This window comes from Anoplolepis gracilipes, unplaced genomic scaffold (genome assembly GCF_047496725.1).
Source record: "Anoplolepis gracilipes unplaced genomic scaffold, ASM4749672v1 Contig21, whole genome shotgun sequence".
In the NCBI taxonomy this organism is placed as follows: domain Eukaryota; kingdom Metazoa; phylum Arthropoda; class Insecta; order Hymenoptera; family Formicidae; genus Anoplolepis; species Anoplolepis gracilipes.
Genome location: NW_027328671.1, coordinates 130,126 through 145,515, shown reverse-complemented (window position 1 = coordinate 145,515; position 15,390 = coordinate 130,126). Strand labels below are relative to the sequence as shown.

Here is a 15,390-nt window from a genome sequence, read left to right as displayed (position 1 = left end):
GAATAATCATGTATTTCAAAAAAAATTTGTTATTGATATAAATATTAAGGAAAAGCGAATGTTTCGGTCGAATTTTTTCAACCATCTTCAGTGAGTTTAGATAACAAAAATAATCAAATGGACAAAGAGCAGTTACAATTATCGGCCAGAGTATAAAAATAATTGAAACAAAAAAATAAAAACAAATAATAACAGTATAATAATAATAATGCGCTAAATTATTCAATTATTATACTGTAATTATTAATTCTTTGTATTAAATATAAATAAAAATAATGTTAATTATTTGGATAAGAGTAGCAATATATATATATATATATTAGTAAAGATAGTTAACTACTCAAAAACTGTCAAATCAGACAAAAATTGATCTCTATTGACCTCGTATTTTTTTAAATTGATTGAAACTTTTTTACGTGAAATTGATATAAAATAAAATTAAAGATTGAATTGCATGACTATACTAATACGAGAAATCTTACAATTATATTATATAAATATCATATAAATAAACAAAATAACAAAATAAAAAATAATAAATTTTATTATTTAAAGAAGAATATTTGATTTAAAAAATAATAATGCATCTAATAATTTAACAAAAAATATAAATTAAATTGTAAAGACTCAATGATAATAAAATAAAGAAAAACAAAGTCAAATAGGATCAAATTGCAAATTTAAGTGCATGTGCATATAGCATATATTATTATAATGTAACGTGAAAATAATTATAAAATTACTTTTAACATGCTAAACGTTTTGATTCCTGTTTCGGGATCCTCTTCAGTGTTGTAAAAGATTCAAAAGGTGATGATTATATTCGCAAAAAACCAGCAAAATACAACAAGTCATTCCAACATATATAGAACAAAAAATAAATTATAGTAATAAAAGTTCTAGATAAACCAGCAAAATGTAACGTACAAACAAAAGAAATTTGAAATAATCAAAATATTATAATATGGTTTTATATTTAATATTTTTAATAATGCATGATTATATATGTATAATATTTAAAATTGTTTTATATTATAATAATTTATGTGTGGTAGTTCTAACTTTCATTATTGTTTGTATTGTTGATTGTTTGCAAAAGTCGTCATTTTTTGTATTTTTTTTTAAACATTGAAGAAGATTTCAAAGAGGGGATTGAAATGTTTGTTATGTAAAAAGTAAGTTTGCATACATACACGTACATTATACAAAACTAAAATGATAATTGAATGATATATGATTAATTCTTTATTATCTCTTTTTATTTCATTAGAGTAGGATTTTAATTATTTTATATGATACAGTTTTGAAATATAATTTTTTTTATTCTTATGATATTTATGATAAAATATCATATTTACGAATAAAATTTACCAGAAATTTGGGTTTTACGCTTTTTGTGTTACAAAAAAATTATTAAGAAAACAAAATTCAATAAAGGATATAATTATCTACAATTGTACTGTTATCATTAATTGTACGATCCAATATAGATTTCCTTCTTACCATATAAAACAAGGTCCCATTTTTTACATATTCAGTCACTTTCTTACCGGATATTCTGTATACGGTAAATTATGTGTAGTAAAAGCATTCTAACGGTAACTGTACCCAAGGAACATTACAAAAGTTATTGCCACTAATTTTTTCTACACTTATGACAACTGATTCATTTTTCGATTATCTTATCTCAATATTTTCATGCACAGAATAATGAGAGGAATCAATTGGTGGAAAGAAAACACAGTTGTTTTAAAAAAAATAATTGTAATTGTTTTTATATTTTTTTTTAAACAAGTGCTTATGTGTTTTCTTTATACCAATTGATTCCTTTCATTATTCTGTGTATGAAAGTATTGAAATAAGATAATCGAAAAATGAATATCTTACGAGATATTTCATAGTATACATATGAAATTATATCAAATTAAAGTATAAAATATCTCGTAAACTATTATTTTTGGCCATCATATTTTTATAACTTTTTACGCGGAATATTTTAAGGAATCGATTTATAAAAATAGAAATCTATTCATAAAAAAATCAGGGTAGTTTTATTTTAAAAAATTATCTGAATCTTTAAATCTCTGAAAAAATAATCTTAAAAAAAAACTTTTTCTCTCATCATAATTACCCCCTCGAGTAGTGCAATCTTTTCCTTACAATTTTTTCGTATAAAAAAACAAACAAGATATTTAAGATAATTATAATTTAAGTATATAAACGAGCTATGTATACACATATATACAGGATGTCCGGTAATTACCGCCCTACCTCTCTAGGGCAGATAGAGCAGGTCAAACTGAACACAAAAGTCCCCTACCATTTTGCGATTTGCGAAATAATTATTAAACTATTAATTAAAAACACTCAGCGAACGATATTATATGTATACATATATATACATATTTCTCAATAATTATTGCGAAAATCGCAAAATGGTAAAGGACTTTTTTACTCAGTTTGATCCGATCTATCTGTACACGAGAGATTTTTTACGAATTTCCGGTGTATATGTATATATATACATAGATAGATAGATAGATAAATCATGATGTCTGCGTTTATAATCGACAACATTGTTGCGAAAAACTCAATGTTATCGCAATTATAACGTCAACAGTATGTGAAGTTTATAAAATAATTTTTCTATTATTTTCTGCGAAATCGACGCATTCACATCCGCGTTTGACTCTTATATAATGGCAAGTAACAACAACTTAAGAATATTAAAATTATAACTTAAAAATATTAATATTACGAAAGCTGTATATGTAATTGCAATATCCATATTATGATTGTTATATTAGTAAACTAAAATTTTATAATTTTGTGTTGAAAATTATTCTAAAACAAATTAATTTTGTAAAACATTTATTCGAGAATATATTTATTTCAGAATGTATATAACAAATAAATAAACTATTTGTATAGTGAAAATAATAAACTAGATAAGAGAGATATTGATATTATAAAAATTATAAGAAATATTTTGATATTATAAGAATAGAATTGATTATAGGATTATAGGAATCTTTAAACAAAAGTAATAATATTACATAATTTATTATAAATCGGAAAATGCACACGTGGATACATATAAAGAAAGTTAACTAATAATATTAAAAATATAAATAAATATTATAAATTATAAAATAATTTTCATGTTCGTATAATAACTATTAACTAATTAATTAAATATAAATTATGTGACAATATATGTATGTTCAAAATCATATTAATAAAATATATTATATATAATATTATTGAACAGTTGTGATGGTTACATATTTATTATTTTATTTATTATATAGACATATATACACATAGACAATAATTAAAAGTAATTCTTATAATAATATATTAAGAATAATATTAACAAAATATTATGCTTAATAATATTAAACTGTAATTATATTTACATGTGTAAATATATATATATATATATATATATAAATATATATATATATATATATATATGTATGTGTATATATATGAATATGTATATTATATATTTAAGTATAAATATTATTTATATATAATAATTTCTTAGTATAAAAACAGTATTATATATACATATATTTTGTTGTAATTATGATTATTCAGGATTAATTTCTTTTGAACACTTCTTAATATTTTAAGGAAAGAAAGAATATATCTTAAAATATTTCTTTATTTCTCCGATTTCAGATAAACGTCTTTGTAGTTTTTTGTAAGCACCCGACATCCATTCTTCCATAATATTTTTATACTTGTAAAAACTAGCTTCAATATTTGCCTAAGTTAGATTATTTTGAATTAATGTAATAAATTTGTGCCATCTTAAAAGACTCACATAATTAAAGAACAAAATACTTGTGACATATATTACAGATATAAATATTAATAGAAAACTTAATATAAATGTAATTTTGAATAAAGTTTACCATTTTAGGGAGAGTTCCATTTTCCTTGTATATACGCATAAAATTAGTTTTGTACGCTTCAATCTCAATGATATTTCTCATAATACTTCTCAAGTTCAAGATCTATGTAAAATAACTTCATCAATATTTATTGTCAATAAATAGTAATTTTATTTAACAAAATTTTTTAAATTTAATATGAATGTGTAACGGAATAGTATTTCGGCAATTAGCTTAATAAAAGCATAATTTGAAAAACCCTTCTTAATTTTTGACAAAAAATTATTTCCTAAAACTTTGCCAAAAATTTCTCTTATTTAAAATTATATGTATGCCTATATATCATATATGCATATATTTTATTTTAAATATATTGAAAATAATAAATAATAGTAATTATGCATAATATAGGGTGACTTCAAAGATTTAAATGACCTGGACATATGTTATGACCTCACGGATTTGAATGATCTTAACGTAAAGTGTTATGACATTAAGTAATCGATAGCTTTTAGGCGTCACTTATTGTTTATTAAAAAGTTATAAAAAAAGGATTTTCACAAATTACAATAATTTTCAGATTTTAGGGTACAGTTTTAATATGTAAAAATGTATATTAAGCTCGATAATCTAAACTTTTTCAGGTATAAGACCAACATTTTCCCACTCCTTGTACATTTGAGAAGTAAATATATGATGTATGTTATACAAAAATATATGCAACATAACTCAATCTGTACATAACTGTTATACTTATATACGTTAATAATTTTGATCTCGCGTTGCGTAAACAGTTCAAAACCCATGTAGAATCGTGCAGTAATAAATCTCGTTTTGCACTGAAAAGAGAGGTGACGTAACAGAATTCGCTTTGCTAAAGATTTTGGAAATCCAGAAAGTAAAAAGTGTGATAAAATTAAGTATGGTTTATTTATTCATGTGTAGGTAATTAGTAAATACTAATATATACTAAAAGCACATTTTATAAAATGTACATAGTGTCGAAAATTATATGAAATTTGTTAAATTTACTTGTTCTTTTGCTTGTAACTTTTTAATAAACAACGAGCGACGAATAAAACCTTTTGAATGTTATTCAGAGTCAAGGTCCATACAACATATGTAAAGGTTATTCAAATCTCTGAATATGCTCTTAATAGGCTTTTAATATGCATAATTATCATTATTTATCATTTTCAATATACTTATAATAAAATATTATATATATGTATGATATATATATATATACATATATATGTATATATATATATATATATACATATAGATATATAGATATATAGATAATAATTCTAAATGAAAGCAATAAATTTTAGAAGTCGAAAATGCGTCGAAATTAAAAGGGGTTTTTATACATATAAGCATATACTCCTCTCTGAGCAGTTACATTCCTCTAAATAGAAAAGTAAAAATTAGGTTCTTATTTTTTTCCTCAAATTTTAGACAAGTTAAAAAAAATGAAATTTAATGGACATTTCTTACTAAAAGAAATACTTATATTTTTTAAATTTTCTTGTAATGTTATAAAAGAATAAACTTATGTTTTTTCTTATTAAGCAATCCTTATTCAATTTTTTATTAGGACTTTTTAACAGCCTACAATGTCATCATTTAAAAATATACGTTAGAAAACTTGATTTCTTTAGAAACTTTTTATTTGTTTTATTATTTTTATAAAATCAATAATTTATGTAAAAATTTTGCATGTAAATAAATAAATACAATATTATGCACAATTTTATTCTTTAATTTAATGATGCGAGAAAATTTTAAAAATATAATTAAAAGTATCCTTGTTGCCAGTTGAAACTTACCATCAAATTTCATTTTTTTAATTTGTCCAAATTTTAGGAAAAATAAGTAAAAACTTAATCTTTACCTCTTTTTTTAGAATAGTGTAACTCTCAAGAGAGTGATATAGGAATATATGGTTATATGAAAGATCATTATTATTTTTCAACAAAAAATTATTTTTGGTAGTATATATGTTACAGACACTTTGTAAATCTTTAAATGCTAACTTATAAAGATTCGACGTTTTATAAAAAGGCTGAGTTTTTTTTTATAAAGAAAGTTGATTTTACAAAAGCCTGCAATATATATATATATATATATATATATATATATATACATGTATATATATGTATATACATTAGATATAAATAAGCTTAATAATGAAAAAGATAATCAAGTCTATAACATTTACCACAACTAATTGTTCTTCAGAATACATATGATTAAAAATGGCAATAATAATGGCAAGTCCATTGATACTTCTATAAAAAACAAAACAACACATATAGTTATTATGCGTAATCAATTTTCGTAATTGTAAAAAGTATTAGTTCAAGAAAAAATTTCTAGTTATTACCTTGGCCTTAATTTATCAAAATTGTTTAATATTTTCAAAAACACATTATTGTGCTTTGCATGTTTTGCAATAATAAAAAAAAAACTAATCATATTTCTCTTGATTTGTATTTCATTATATGTTTCGTTATGTTTGAACATTATTGATTCTAAATATTCTTCTATAATTTCATTTGAAGCACAAGCTAAAAATTCTAAAAGTCTATCATTATTATTATATTTTTCCGTTGAATTGTCCTTCACCATACGCCAAATATGACTCTCTGCTGACATCAAACCTTTACAGTATAACCACTCTTGCCACCACGGTAAAACTCTACAACATCCAAAAATAAAAGTTTGATATAAACATATTTAGCGCTATAATATTGTATCTTGATTCAATAATTGAATGTACGACTAATGGTAAAAAACTGTAATACTTAGAAAAATTACTTATTTTTATCCGACATATATACAATATGCAAAATCAATTTGTCATAAGCTTTTATGAGGCAATTTGGATCATCGAGAATACACAACCATTTAATAGCTTCTTGCCTTAAACATTTAGTAAGATCACTTTCCTTAGGCTCTTCTTCGTATTTTATTTTCTCAAGTAGATTGGTCAATATATTCTTTATTTTCTCCTAAAAATTATCCAAGTCAAATAATTATATCGGTTTATAGTAAGCGTGTAGCGTTGGACATTCAATTTCTGAACAAGTAGATTGAAAGAGAAGCAGGCAGATTGAACAGCCACTGCAAAGTCCTAACATTACATCCCTTGATCTCTCTTCATGTGAAAATAAGTTAAAAAGTTTGAATGTCTAGTTTTGTATGGACACGATTTGAGTGGAACTCTATTTTGTTGGAGAAGAAATGAATCTCGTTTTATCCTCAACATTATCCAACATATTCTACCATCCAATATTATCCCACATTATGTTAACGTAAAATATTTGTGTTTATACGTATAAAAACTTTTGAAGTTACTAAAAAAAGCTCGACCAAACAGAATAAATGTATCTCATTTACTGAATCAATATGATTTCATTCAGTAAGTTAATTTTTACAATTCCAGTGGTTTTTCATAAACATTCTGGATACATATATTAATATGTGTGTATGTGTATATATATATATATATATATATATATAGAGCTTATTCTCACTTCTCAAACGTTCACTTTAATTTATTAACAACATCTGATACTCTTACAAAATTACCGATCGTTTTTATATTACTATACGTACGTTTTATTACTATACGTACATATTATTTTAAATTGAAATTTTGATAAAAAATTACTTTAAAATATGAGAAAAATATATATTCAAAAATCTAATGTATGTTTAACAATTATAATATAAATCTGAAATAAAAACTTTTCTTAAATAAAAAAGATTTTATCATAAATAAGAATACAGAAAAACATACTTGAACCTTTTTAGCTACATATATTTTATTTTCTTGGAAAATATGACATAAAATAATTTAAAAACTCTTTAACTTATTAATTCTATTATTTACCTTGACATTTTGAACTTCTTTATCTGGAAATGGAAATATGCTCGACATGTGTTCAAAAGCTTTTATCATAGGATACCATGCTATATAATTTGTCTCTTGTCCAAGATAGCTCGTCAAGTTCCAGAATAGGAAAGAATTGAGTTGGCCATTTATCATAAAATAAAATGCATCGTCGATGATTTTAGCACGATTAAGAACATGTATTTTTGTATATTCTATAGAGTTCAAATATTCTGCAATTTTTTGCCAGTTTTCAGGATCGTAATTAACGCGATAGTATCCTGTAGTAAATAATTTTTATATTATTAAATTGTCACTTAATTGATTTATTATATTTATTAAAAAATATTTATAATTATCTGCATTTTAAATATTTGAGTAATTATCCAAGTATTAAAAAAAGAAAGACAATTTATAATAATTAAAAAAAACATAATTTTAGAGTTATATTTGTAGTAATATTGCGTAGAATGAAACTATATAAGAAATTATAAATCCATTTATATTTATTTTAGCTTAAATAATAATACATGCGAAATTGAATTTATTTCACGTTAATCGATAGTAAAATGCAGAGAATACGTCATACAATATTTTTTGAAATATTATATAATGTTACTATGTATTTATATATATATTGCGTAATGTTATTAAAAAAGAATATAGTTAACATTATATAATGATTTAATATTTTAATTATGTAGAAATATAATAAATTTGTTAATCAATATTCACCAGTTTGTCGTAAATTGAATATTACCCAACCATTATCTTTTACAGAAACTTGGCAATTTGGCTGGGACGACGACAAAAGTATTAATCTTTTGTCGTAAAACGGAATTCTAAGCTTGCTAAAATTTGGATTATTCTGAGAGGTATAAGTTACAGGTACCCAGAAAGCGTATTTTTTAAGTGTTTCATAATTTTCTATTATTATATTATATATATTTGCTTTATTTGAAATATCTCGCGTTATTTTTAACACAGGATAATTTATAGATTTCATCCAATCATTTACTATTGTTGAAGGAAGCATTAGTTTTTTCTCAGGATATAATTTGCTTAAAATATCTTGCATAGTGAGCCATAAATTTTGGAGAAGATTCTTCGACTTAGACTCACTATATTGGTTAAAAATTGGCATTATTGACACAGTAAAATCGGTACTGATCGTAAATTACGTATAAAAAAAATATCAAAATGTTATTTAATTTATACACTTTATACAACTTACATAATTGCAGTATTTAATATTTTAATATACCTTGATTCTATAATGTGTAAGTAAATAATATATTAAAATGGTGTATACAATATATTTCATAATATACTCACATATTTAAATGTTCATGAACCTTCCGGTGAAACATGTTATCGGTAATTACATTCTGCAGCATATGTAATATTAAAGGTGCTACAATTCAAATAATAAAATGTGATTTATATATAAGTTTTCTTTTTTAGGAGTCTTTTAACTACATTTTTTATAATTTTTTAAATTTTAATTTACTAATATGTACATATGTAAATATATATATATATATATATATATATATATATATATATACATATATACTTATATTCAAATATATTTATTGACTTGATTCATTCAAATACATTTATTGATGTTTTTACCTTTAACGTAACCGTAAAAAGAAGAAAATGCATTATTTTCGGAAAAATTGGCTTCCTTTATAAAAGACTGATTGTGATTCTCCAAACGAAGTGATTCATAATAAACCTGAACTACAAATAAATTCAACATTTCGGAATCTTCGTAATCCTAAAGCAGAAAGATTTAATATGAGCGAATAAATATTTTGTCGAATGAAATGTACACATTTAATGCTTATATTAAATATAAATTTGTATTTTATCAATATGACCAAATATAGTAAAATTTTTCTATAATAATGTGTATTTTCTATAATAATGTCATTTAAAACTATTTGAAATAGTCATGTCATTTAAAACCATTTGAAATAATTGAAAATTATGGTATTATTTTTTTCTGCATTGAAAATTTTATAATTTTAGAATATCGAGAACCAATATACAATTTAGTCTTTCCAGATACGACAAAGATTTATAAATAGCTTTAGCAATTTTTATACGACACATTTAATGTTAAAAATCGTTTAAAACCTTTTTATTTTCTTATAATAAAGATTATATCTACTTATACAAATAAAATAATATTTTATTTAACATAAAACCATAAGAAATATAAAAATATATAATAAATACTTTATACATAATTGATACATTAAGAATATTACTAAAACAATATAAAAAAATTACCATGATAGTATTGATAGCATAAAGTCCATACATAGTAGTAAGACCATCGATTAACCATAACTCAGATGACCAAAATGGATTTATTACATCAGCAAACCATTGATATGCCACTTTGCGCCCTATCAACCGCGCTACTTTTATTTTATGCGCAACAGAATCCAGATTTTTATCGTAAATAATATCTGTTTCACTAAAAATTATGAAAATTAAATTTGCAAGAGCTTAGTAATTACATAAACTTGACCAAATAATAATTTTGACATATTTTCTGATTTAAAATTAAAAATATCTTCTAACAGATATTATAATAGGTATGGTATAATTGTATATTGTTTTTTATATTGTTTTGTACCGATTATATAAAAATTATGACATAAATTATTGTCATATACGTGATATACATATATATATATATATATGATGTATTAAAGTCAACCTATAATTATATATATACTGATTATATAAAAAATCTAACATAAATTATTGTCACATACGTGATATATATATGTATATATGATTGAAATCAACCAATAATTAGTTATAAAAATGTATGTATAATAATGTACATGTATAAAAATTCTACATTAAAACAATTATATTTTAACGTATGTATTTCTAATTTCTAATTTTATATTTTTAATTTTATTATTCTAATTTTGTTTCTTATAAAAATTGTGTTTTAATAAATTAATATTTTTTCTACTTTTTGAATTACCTATTTAACAGAAGGCCCCAGTTCTCATTGTCATATAGCAAACTATGGATTGCAACAAATTGCACTTTTGGTATTTTCAATTTTTTCCATTTAAATTCAAATAGCATTATTGCTTCGGTTGCTATCATTTCAGCAAATTTCATATCATGTAATTTGGGTCTCCTCCATATAATGATTTTAGATCTTAGCGTCTCAAATTTATATAAATCTGCTGACGAGATTACAACCGTCACGATATAAGTGGACATTGGAGGAGTAGTATTAAAGCATGTCCACTTCATATATGTTTCGGTTTCATGCATTTCATGTTTGCATGTTTCCTTTTTTTGTGGCAGCATATTTGAAAAAACTTTGTATTTATGATGATGCTTTATGGCAATGTTGAAAGTGGTTTGGATTGTCGGCTTGTCCCAGCATGGAAACAATCGTCGGGCTCCAATCGCCTGAAAATGTATTACGTCCGGCCTACGAATTTTAATAATATTTTAATAATATTGTTATAAATAACAATGATTTTTAATAATCAAAAGCATTATATATACAGAGTGTCTGTCCGTAAATGTCCAAACAAATGTCGCAATTGATTCAAGTTAGAAGAAAGTTGAATAAGAAAAATTTACATGAATTTGAGTCCGTTACATAGTGCATATAAATAAATTTTTGTTTACTCGTGACTTTTTCCAGTTTTAAAAGTCATTTTCATTTTTTTTAATTATCTTAATTTTTTTATATATGTCGATTATTTACAATATTCTGCGTAAAATTTTATAAGACTACGATGGCTAAAAATTTAATTGTTTACGAAGTAAACTTTTATACTTTAATTATACTATACAATTCAAGCATAAAATATTGATTTTTTGATTATCTAGTTTCAATATTTATATGCATAAATAATAAAACGAATCAATTCGTATACAAAGACGCACAGTTGTCTTAAAAAAATATATATAAATTTGCACTTACATATTTTTTTTAAACACAACTGCGTTTTTTTACACCAAATGATTCATCTCATTATTCTGCACATAAAAGTATTAAGGTAAAATTATCGAAAACTGAATGTTTTAAAGTATTTCGTATTTCATATAAAAGAACTATATCTTTTGAACCTTATAACTCGAAAAGTACTTAATAAAAACACTATTATAGTATTTTAAAAAGCTCTTGAGATGAGCTATAAGAATATAGAATACGTGTGTTCTTTGAGAAAGGTGATTTTTTTTAAATTAAAAGTGATTTTTATGTGATCTTGAAACGGCTTCCAGGGTGAATGACGTTCCTTTTAAAATTGCAAAACTTTTATATGAGACATTTATTTTAAAATGCTTTGTTTTGAGATATAATTTTGTAACATTTTGAACGACTCACACTGTATAGTTTAATCTAGCCATAGCGTTTTGGTACACACATACACGCACACACACACACATGCACATGTACAAGATATAATTATCAGATATACTTTTAATAAACGGATTCTTTGACCAATTTAAAAATAATTTTTTTTTCGAAAATGTCAAAAGAGGTCATCATTATTTTAAAACTTTTAATTTTTGCCATTATATCTGTTTACTTAATTGTAAACTTTAAATAAAAATTTTTTAAAAGTTAACTGTAAATTTAACTAAAGAATGTTATTATATATGTTAATCTCTTAACGCCAAAAAGTTTAATTTGCGAAAAACCTTTTTTGTTCAATCTCATAACTTGAAAATTATTAAATTGATGTCTTAATATTTTTGTTAGGCGAAATTATCTTTAAATTGATTAAAGAAATCATCGCTTTCACATAAAATTTGGTTACGATACACTCAGTTTTATAAATATATATATATATATATATATATATATATATATATATATATATATATAGAGCACAGGCGCGTAAAAAAGTACAGAAATATTTTATTTTTTATTTCATGCACATATATAATAAAATGACATAAAGTATAAATTATTGCATACCCATCTAAACTATTCACCTTTCCATGATAATACATTTTTTTAATTTATTCATCATGTAATTAATAATAAATAGGATTGATTAACAATTCAAAAATAGTATAAAACGTTAAATGATATAAAGTAAAACAAAGATAGTGATATAAAGTATTATAAGATTAAACATTATAAAAAGAGATAATAAAGGATACGAGAACAACAATGACAAAAATTTATATATTTATTGTACTCTTAATATTACTCACATTTCGAATGATTCTCCCCTTGCAACTATAGTCTTCAAAGAAGTAATAATGTTTTCCGTGTTATTAATTGCAGTGACAAATTTTGTAATTAATCTGTAACGTCCACTTAAAATTTCATTGAAATATAAGATGCAAATTTGCTTTTTATTTTTATAGTTAATATATTGCGCACGTAAATATTTAACATTGGTATCTACAGTCTTATTTTGTAAGTCTGCAGTATACATGGATGAATCATTTGTCAACGCTCCAGATAAAACAATCATTAATGCCGTTGAATTTAAATATATAAATGTAATTGGACGAGAAATATCGATAATGGCACTTAATTCGCCGTAAAAAACAATGTTGCCTTTTTTTTTATACGCTTCTATATATAATTTGTAATCGTGATATTTATATATTTCATGTTCCTTGTCTTCATTGAAATATGGTATTAACTTGACGTCGTAACGCACTGGCCTTATATCGCCAAAGTAATCACTAAATGTAATCGATGAGTTTTCCGTATTTTCATTAATTGAAAAAGTTATTATAGTGATAAATATAAGACCGCTATAAAATGACAGTCTTAGAAATGCCATGTCAATTTTTAGGTATCTGTAACAACTGTCCCTGTTGAAAGAAAGACAAATATAAAATAAAATTTAAATAATAATAAATAATAAACTTTACTGTAAATAAATTTATAAAGTATTTTTTAATATGAGTTTTCTTAAATAATTAGAAATTTCATTCGTGATGAATAATAGACAGATCTATGTTTATGAACATGCTATTTTCAAAATTTGTTGTTTCGTAAATGATCATATTTTCAAAAAACTAGCAACAAATAATCAACGGAAAATTTAAATTTTTTTCGACTTTTTTCGTATGTCTTGTCAGCATTTGTACATACAACATATATAGGCGCGCGCGTGTGTGTATGTGTGTGTATGTGTGCGTGCGCATCAGCAAAAACAATTTGAATGTTTTTATATGTATTATATATAATACACTTTTTTTTAGTAACGAGAAAAATTTATCGTTTGTTCATTATTTGTTTAAAAATATATATTGAATCAGTAATCGATTTTAAAGTAAGCTTGCAAATTATTATTGATATTATGAAAAGATATAGAATAAACATGTACACGGTATTATATGAACATGGAAATTTTTAACATCATATTTGTATTACCTATTTACAAATATATGGATTAAATATTTAAAAAGTTATATATATGAAATATATAAAAATTTTTCCTTTTTTTAATCTTTAAATTTCCAATTCAAATTTTACATTTTAAATAGAAATTTCATTTTCAAATTTCATAACACTACTTTAATAAATAAAATTAGTGTTTTTGTCAAATATACAATATACAATATACAATATATGTATATAAAATTGAAAAAAAAAAAAATATATATATATAGGTTTTTTGAAAAAAGAAAGAGAGAGAAATAAAAGAAATTAATAAAATGTTCAACAATTCAACAATTTTGAAAATAATTTTTAAAGGAAATAAAATCTTAGTTTATGTGTTTATATTTTAGTACTATTTAGATTGCGTTTTATATGTCTTTTACGTACTTTAAAGAGAAAGCTATATAATATTGTTTTTAGAGACTTACCTTGTATACTAAAAATGCGATGTTAATTCTAATACAATTCCTTTTCTTCTCAGAACTAGTTAAAGTTGATACTTTATCACCGTGAACCGTTAATCTGTACTATCGTAATCTTAACGCTTCAAGAGGTAATCGAAAACTGGCAATGTCGATGTAATAAACATCATAATAAATACATATATAAATACAAATATATTTACAACTTATCAAAGGTCATCAAATCCTACAAAATTTAAATTTAGAATTATATTTGTGATATTTTAAGATTCATTGATAATGTTAATTTTTGATATTTACTTATGTATTATATATTTTGTTAATTTCATATACGATTTAATATAAGCAATGTAGAAAAATAAGTATTTATATTTTCCTATGTCTATAAATAATAATCTTTACATGTTGAGAATTGAAGATTTTCCATATCAACGTACTTTCATATATTTATTTTTTATGTAATACGTAAATAATATATTATAATTATTCTAATTAATATAATATGTTAAAGTCATTTTAATCACGTTAAAATGCTTTATGCTTATTTCTATAGTCTATATTAATTATAAAAGCTAAGTATTCATTAATCATACAAACATTTTTTTAACGACGAGAGAAAATAAACGTTTATTGTTTCTTTCTACTCGTTTTGAATAGGTACATTGAATCAATATTCGAATTAATCTTGCAAATCATTGATTGTGTGCCATAACGAAAAAGTATATAGAATAAATGTGTGTACGATATTAA

The 15,390-nt window shown here is 22.9% G+C and overlaps 1 protein-coding gene across 1 annotated transcript; it reads right to left on the bottom strand.

The window, feature by feature from the left end:
* Positions 1 to 3,571: 3,571 nt before the first annotated feature.
* On the bottom strand, positions 3,572 to 14,796 carry LOC140675849 (aminopeptidase N-like). The gene is made up of 13 exons (XM_072910487.1): positions 14,647 to 14,796; positions 13,030 to 13,644; positions 10,820 to 11,284; positions 10,105 to 10,294; positions 9,439 to 9,586; positions 9,139 to 9,217; positions 8,539 to 8,924; positions 7,804 to 8,084; positions 6,726 to 6,919; positions 6,292 to 6,606; positions 6,127 to 6,196; positions 3,924 to 4,025; positions 3,572 to 3,775 (listed from the first exon to the last, which is right to left on the bottom strand). Exons 2-13 carry the CDS (start codon positions 13,611 to 13,613, stop codon positions 3,635 to 3,637), a joined length of 2,955 nt encoding a protein of 984 aa, XP_072766588.1. The 5' UTR covers positions 13,614 to 13,644; positions 14,647 to 14,796; the 3' UTR covers positions 3,572 to 3,634.
* Positions 14,797 to 15,390: the final 594 nt, after the last annotated feature.

What these genes read in the sequence shown, in the direction of transcription:
- LOC140675849 (XM_072910487.1), bottom strand. Translation starts at nt 13,613, where the DNA reads ATGGCATTTCTAAGACTGTCATTTTATAGCGGTCTTATATTTATCACT. An exon ending in AGGGGAGAATCATTCGAAAT is followed by an intron (nt 11,285 to 13,029) that starts GTGAGTAATATT and finishes TAAAATTCGTAG; the next exon opens with GCCGGACGTAATACATTTTC. An exon ending in TATATGTCGGATAAAAATAA is followed by an intron (nt 6,607 to 6,725) that starts GTAATTTTTCTA and finishes TGGATGTTGTAG; the next exon opens with AGTTTTACCGTGGTGGCAAG.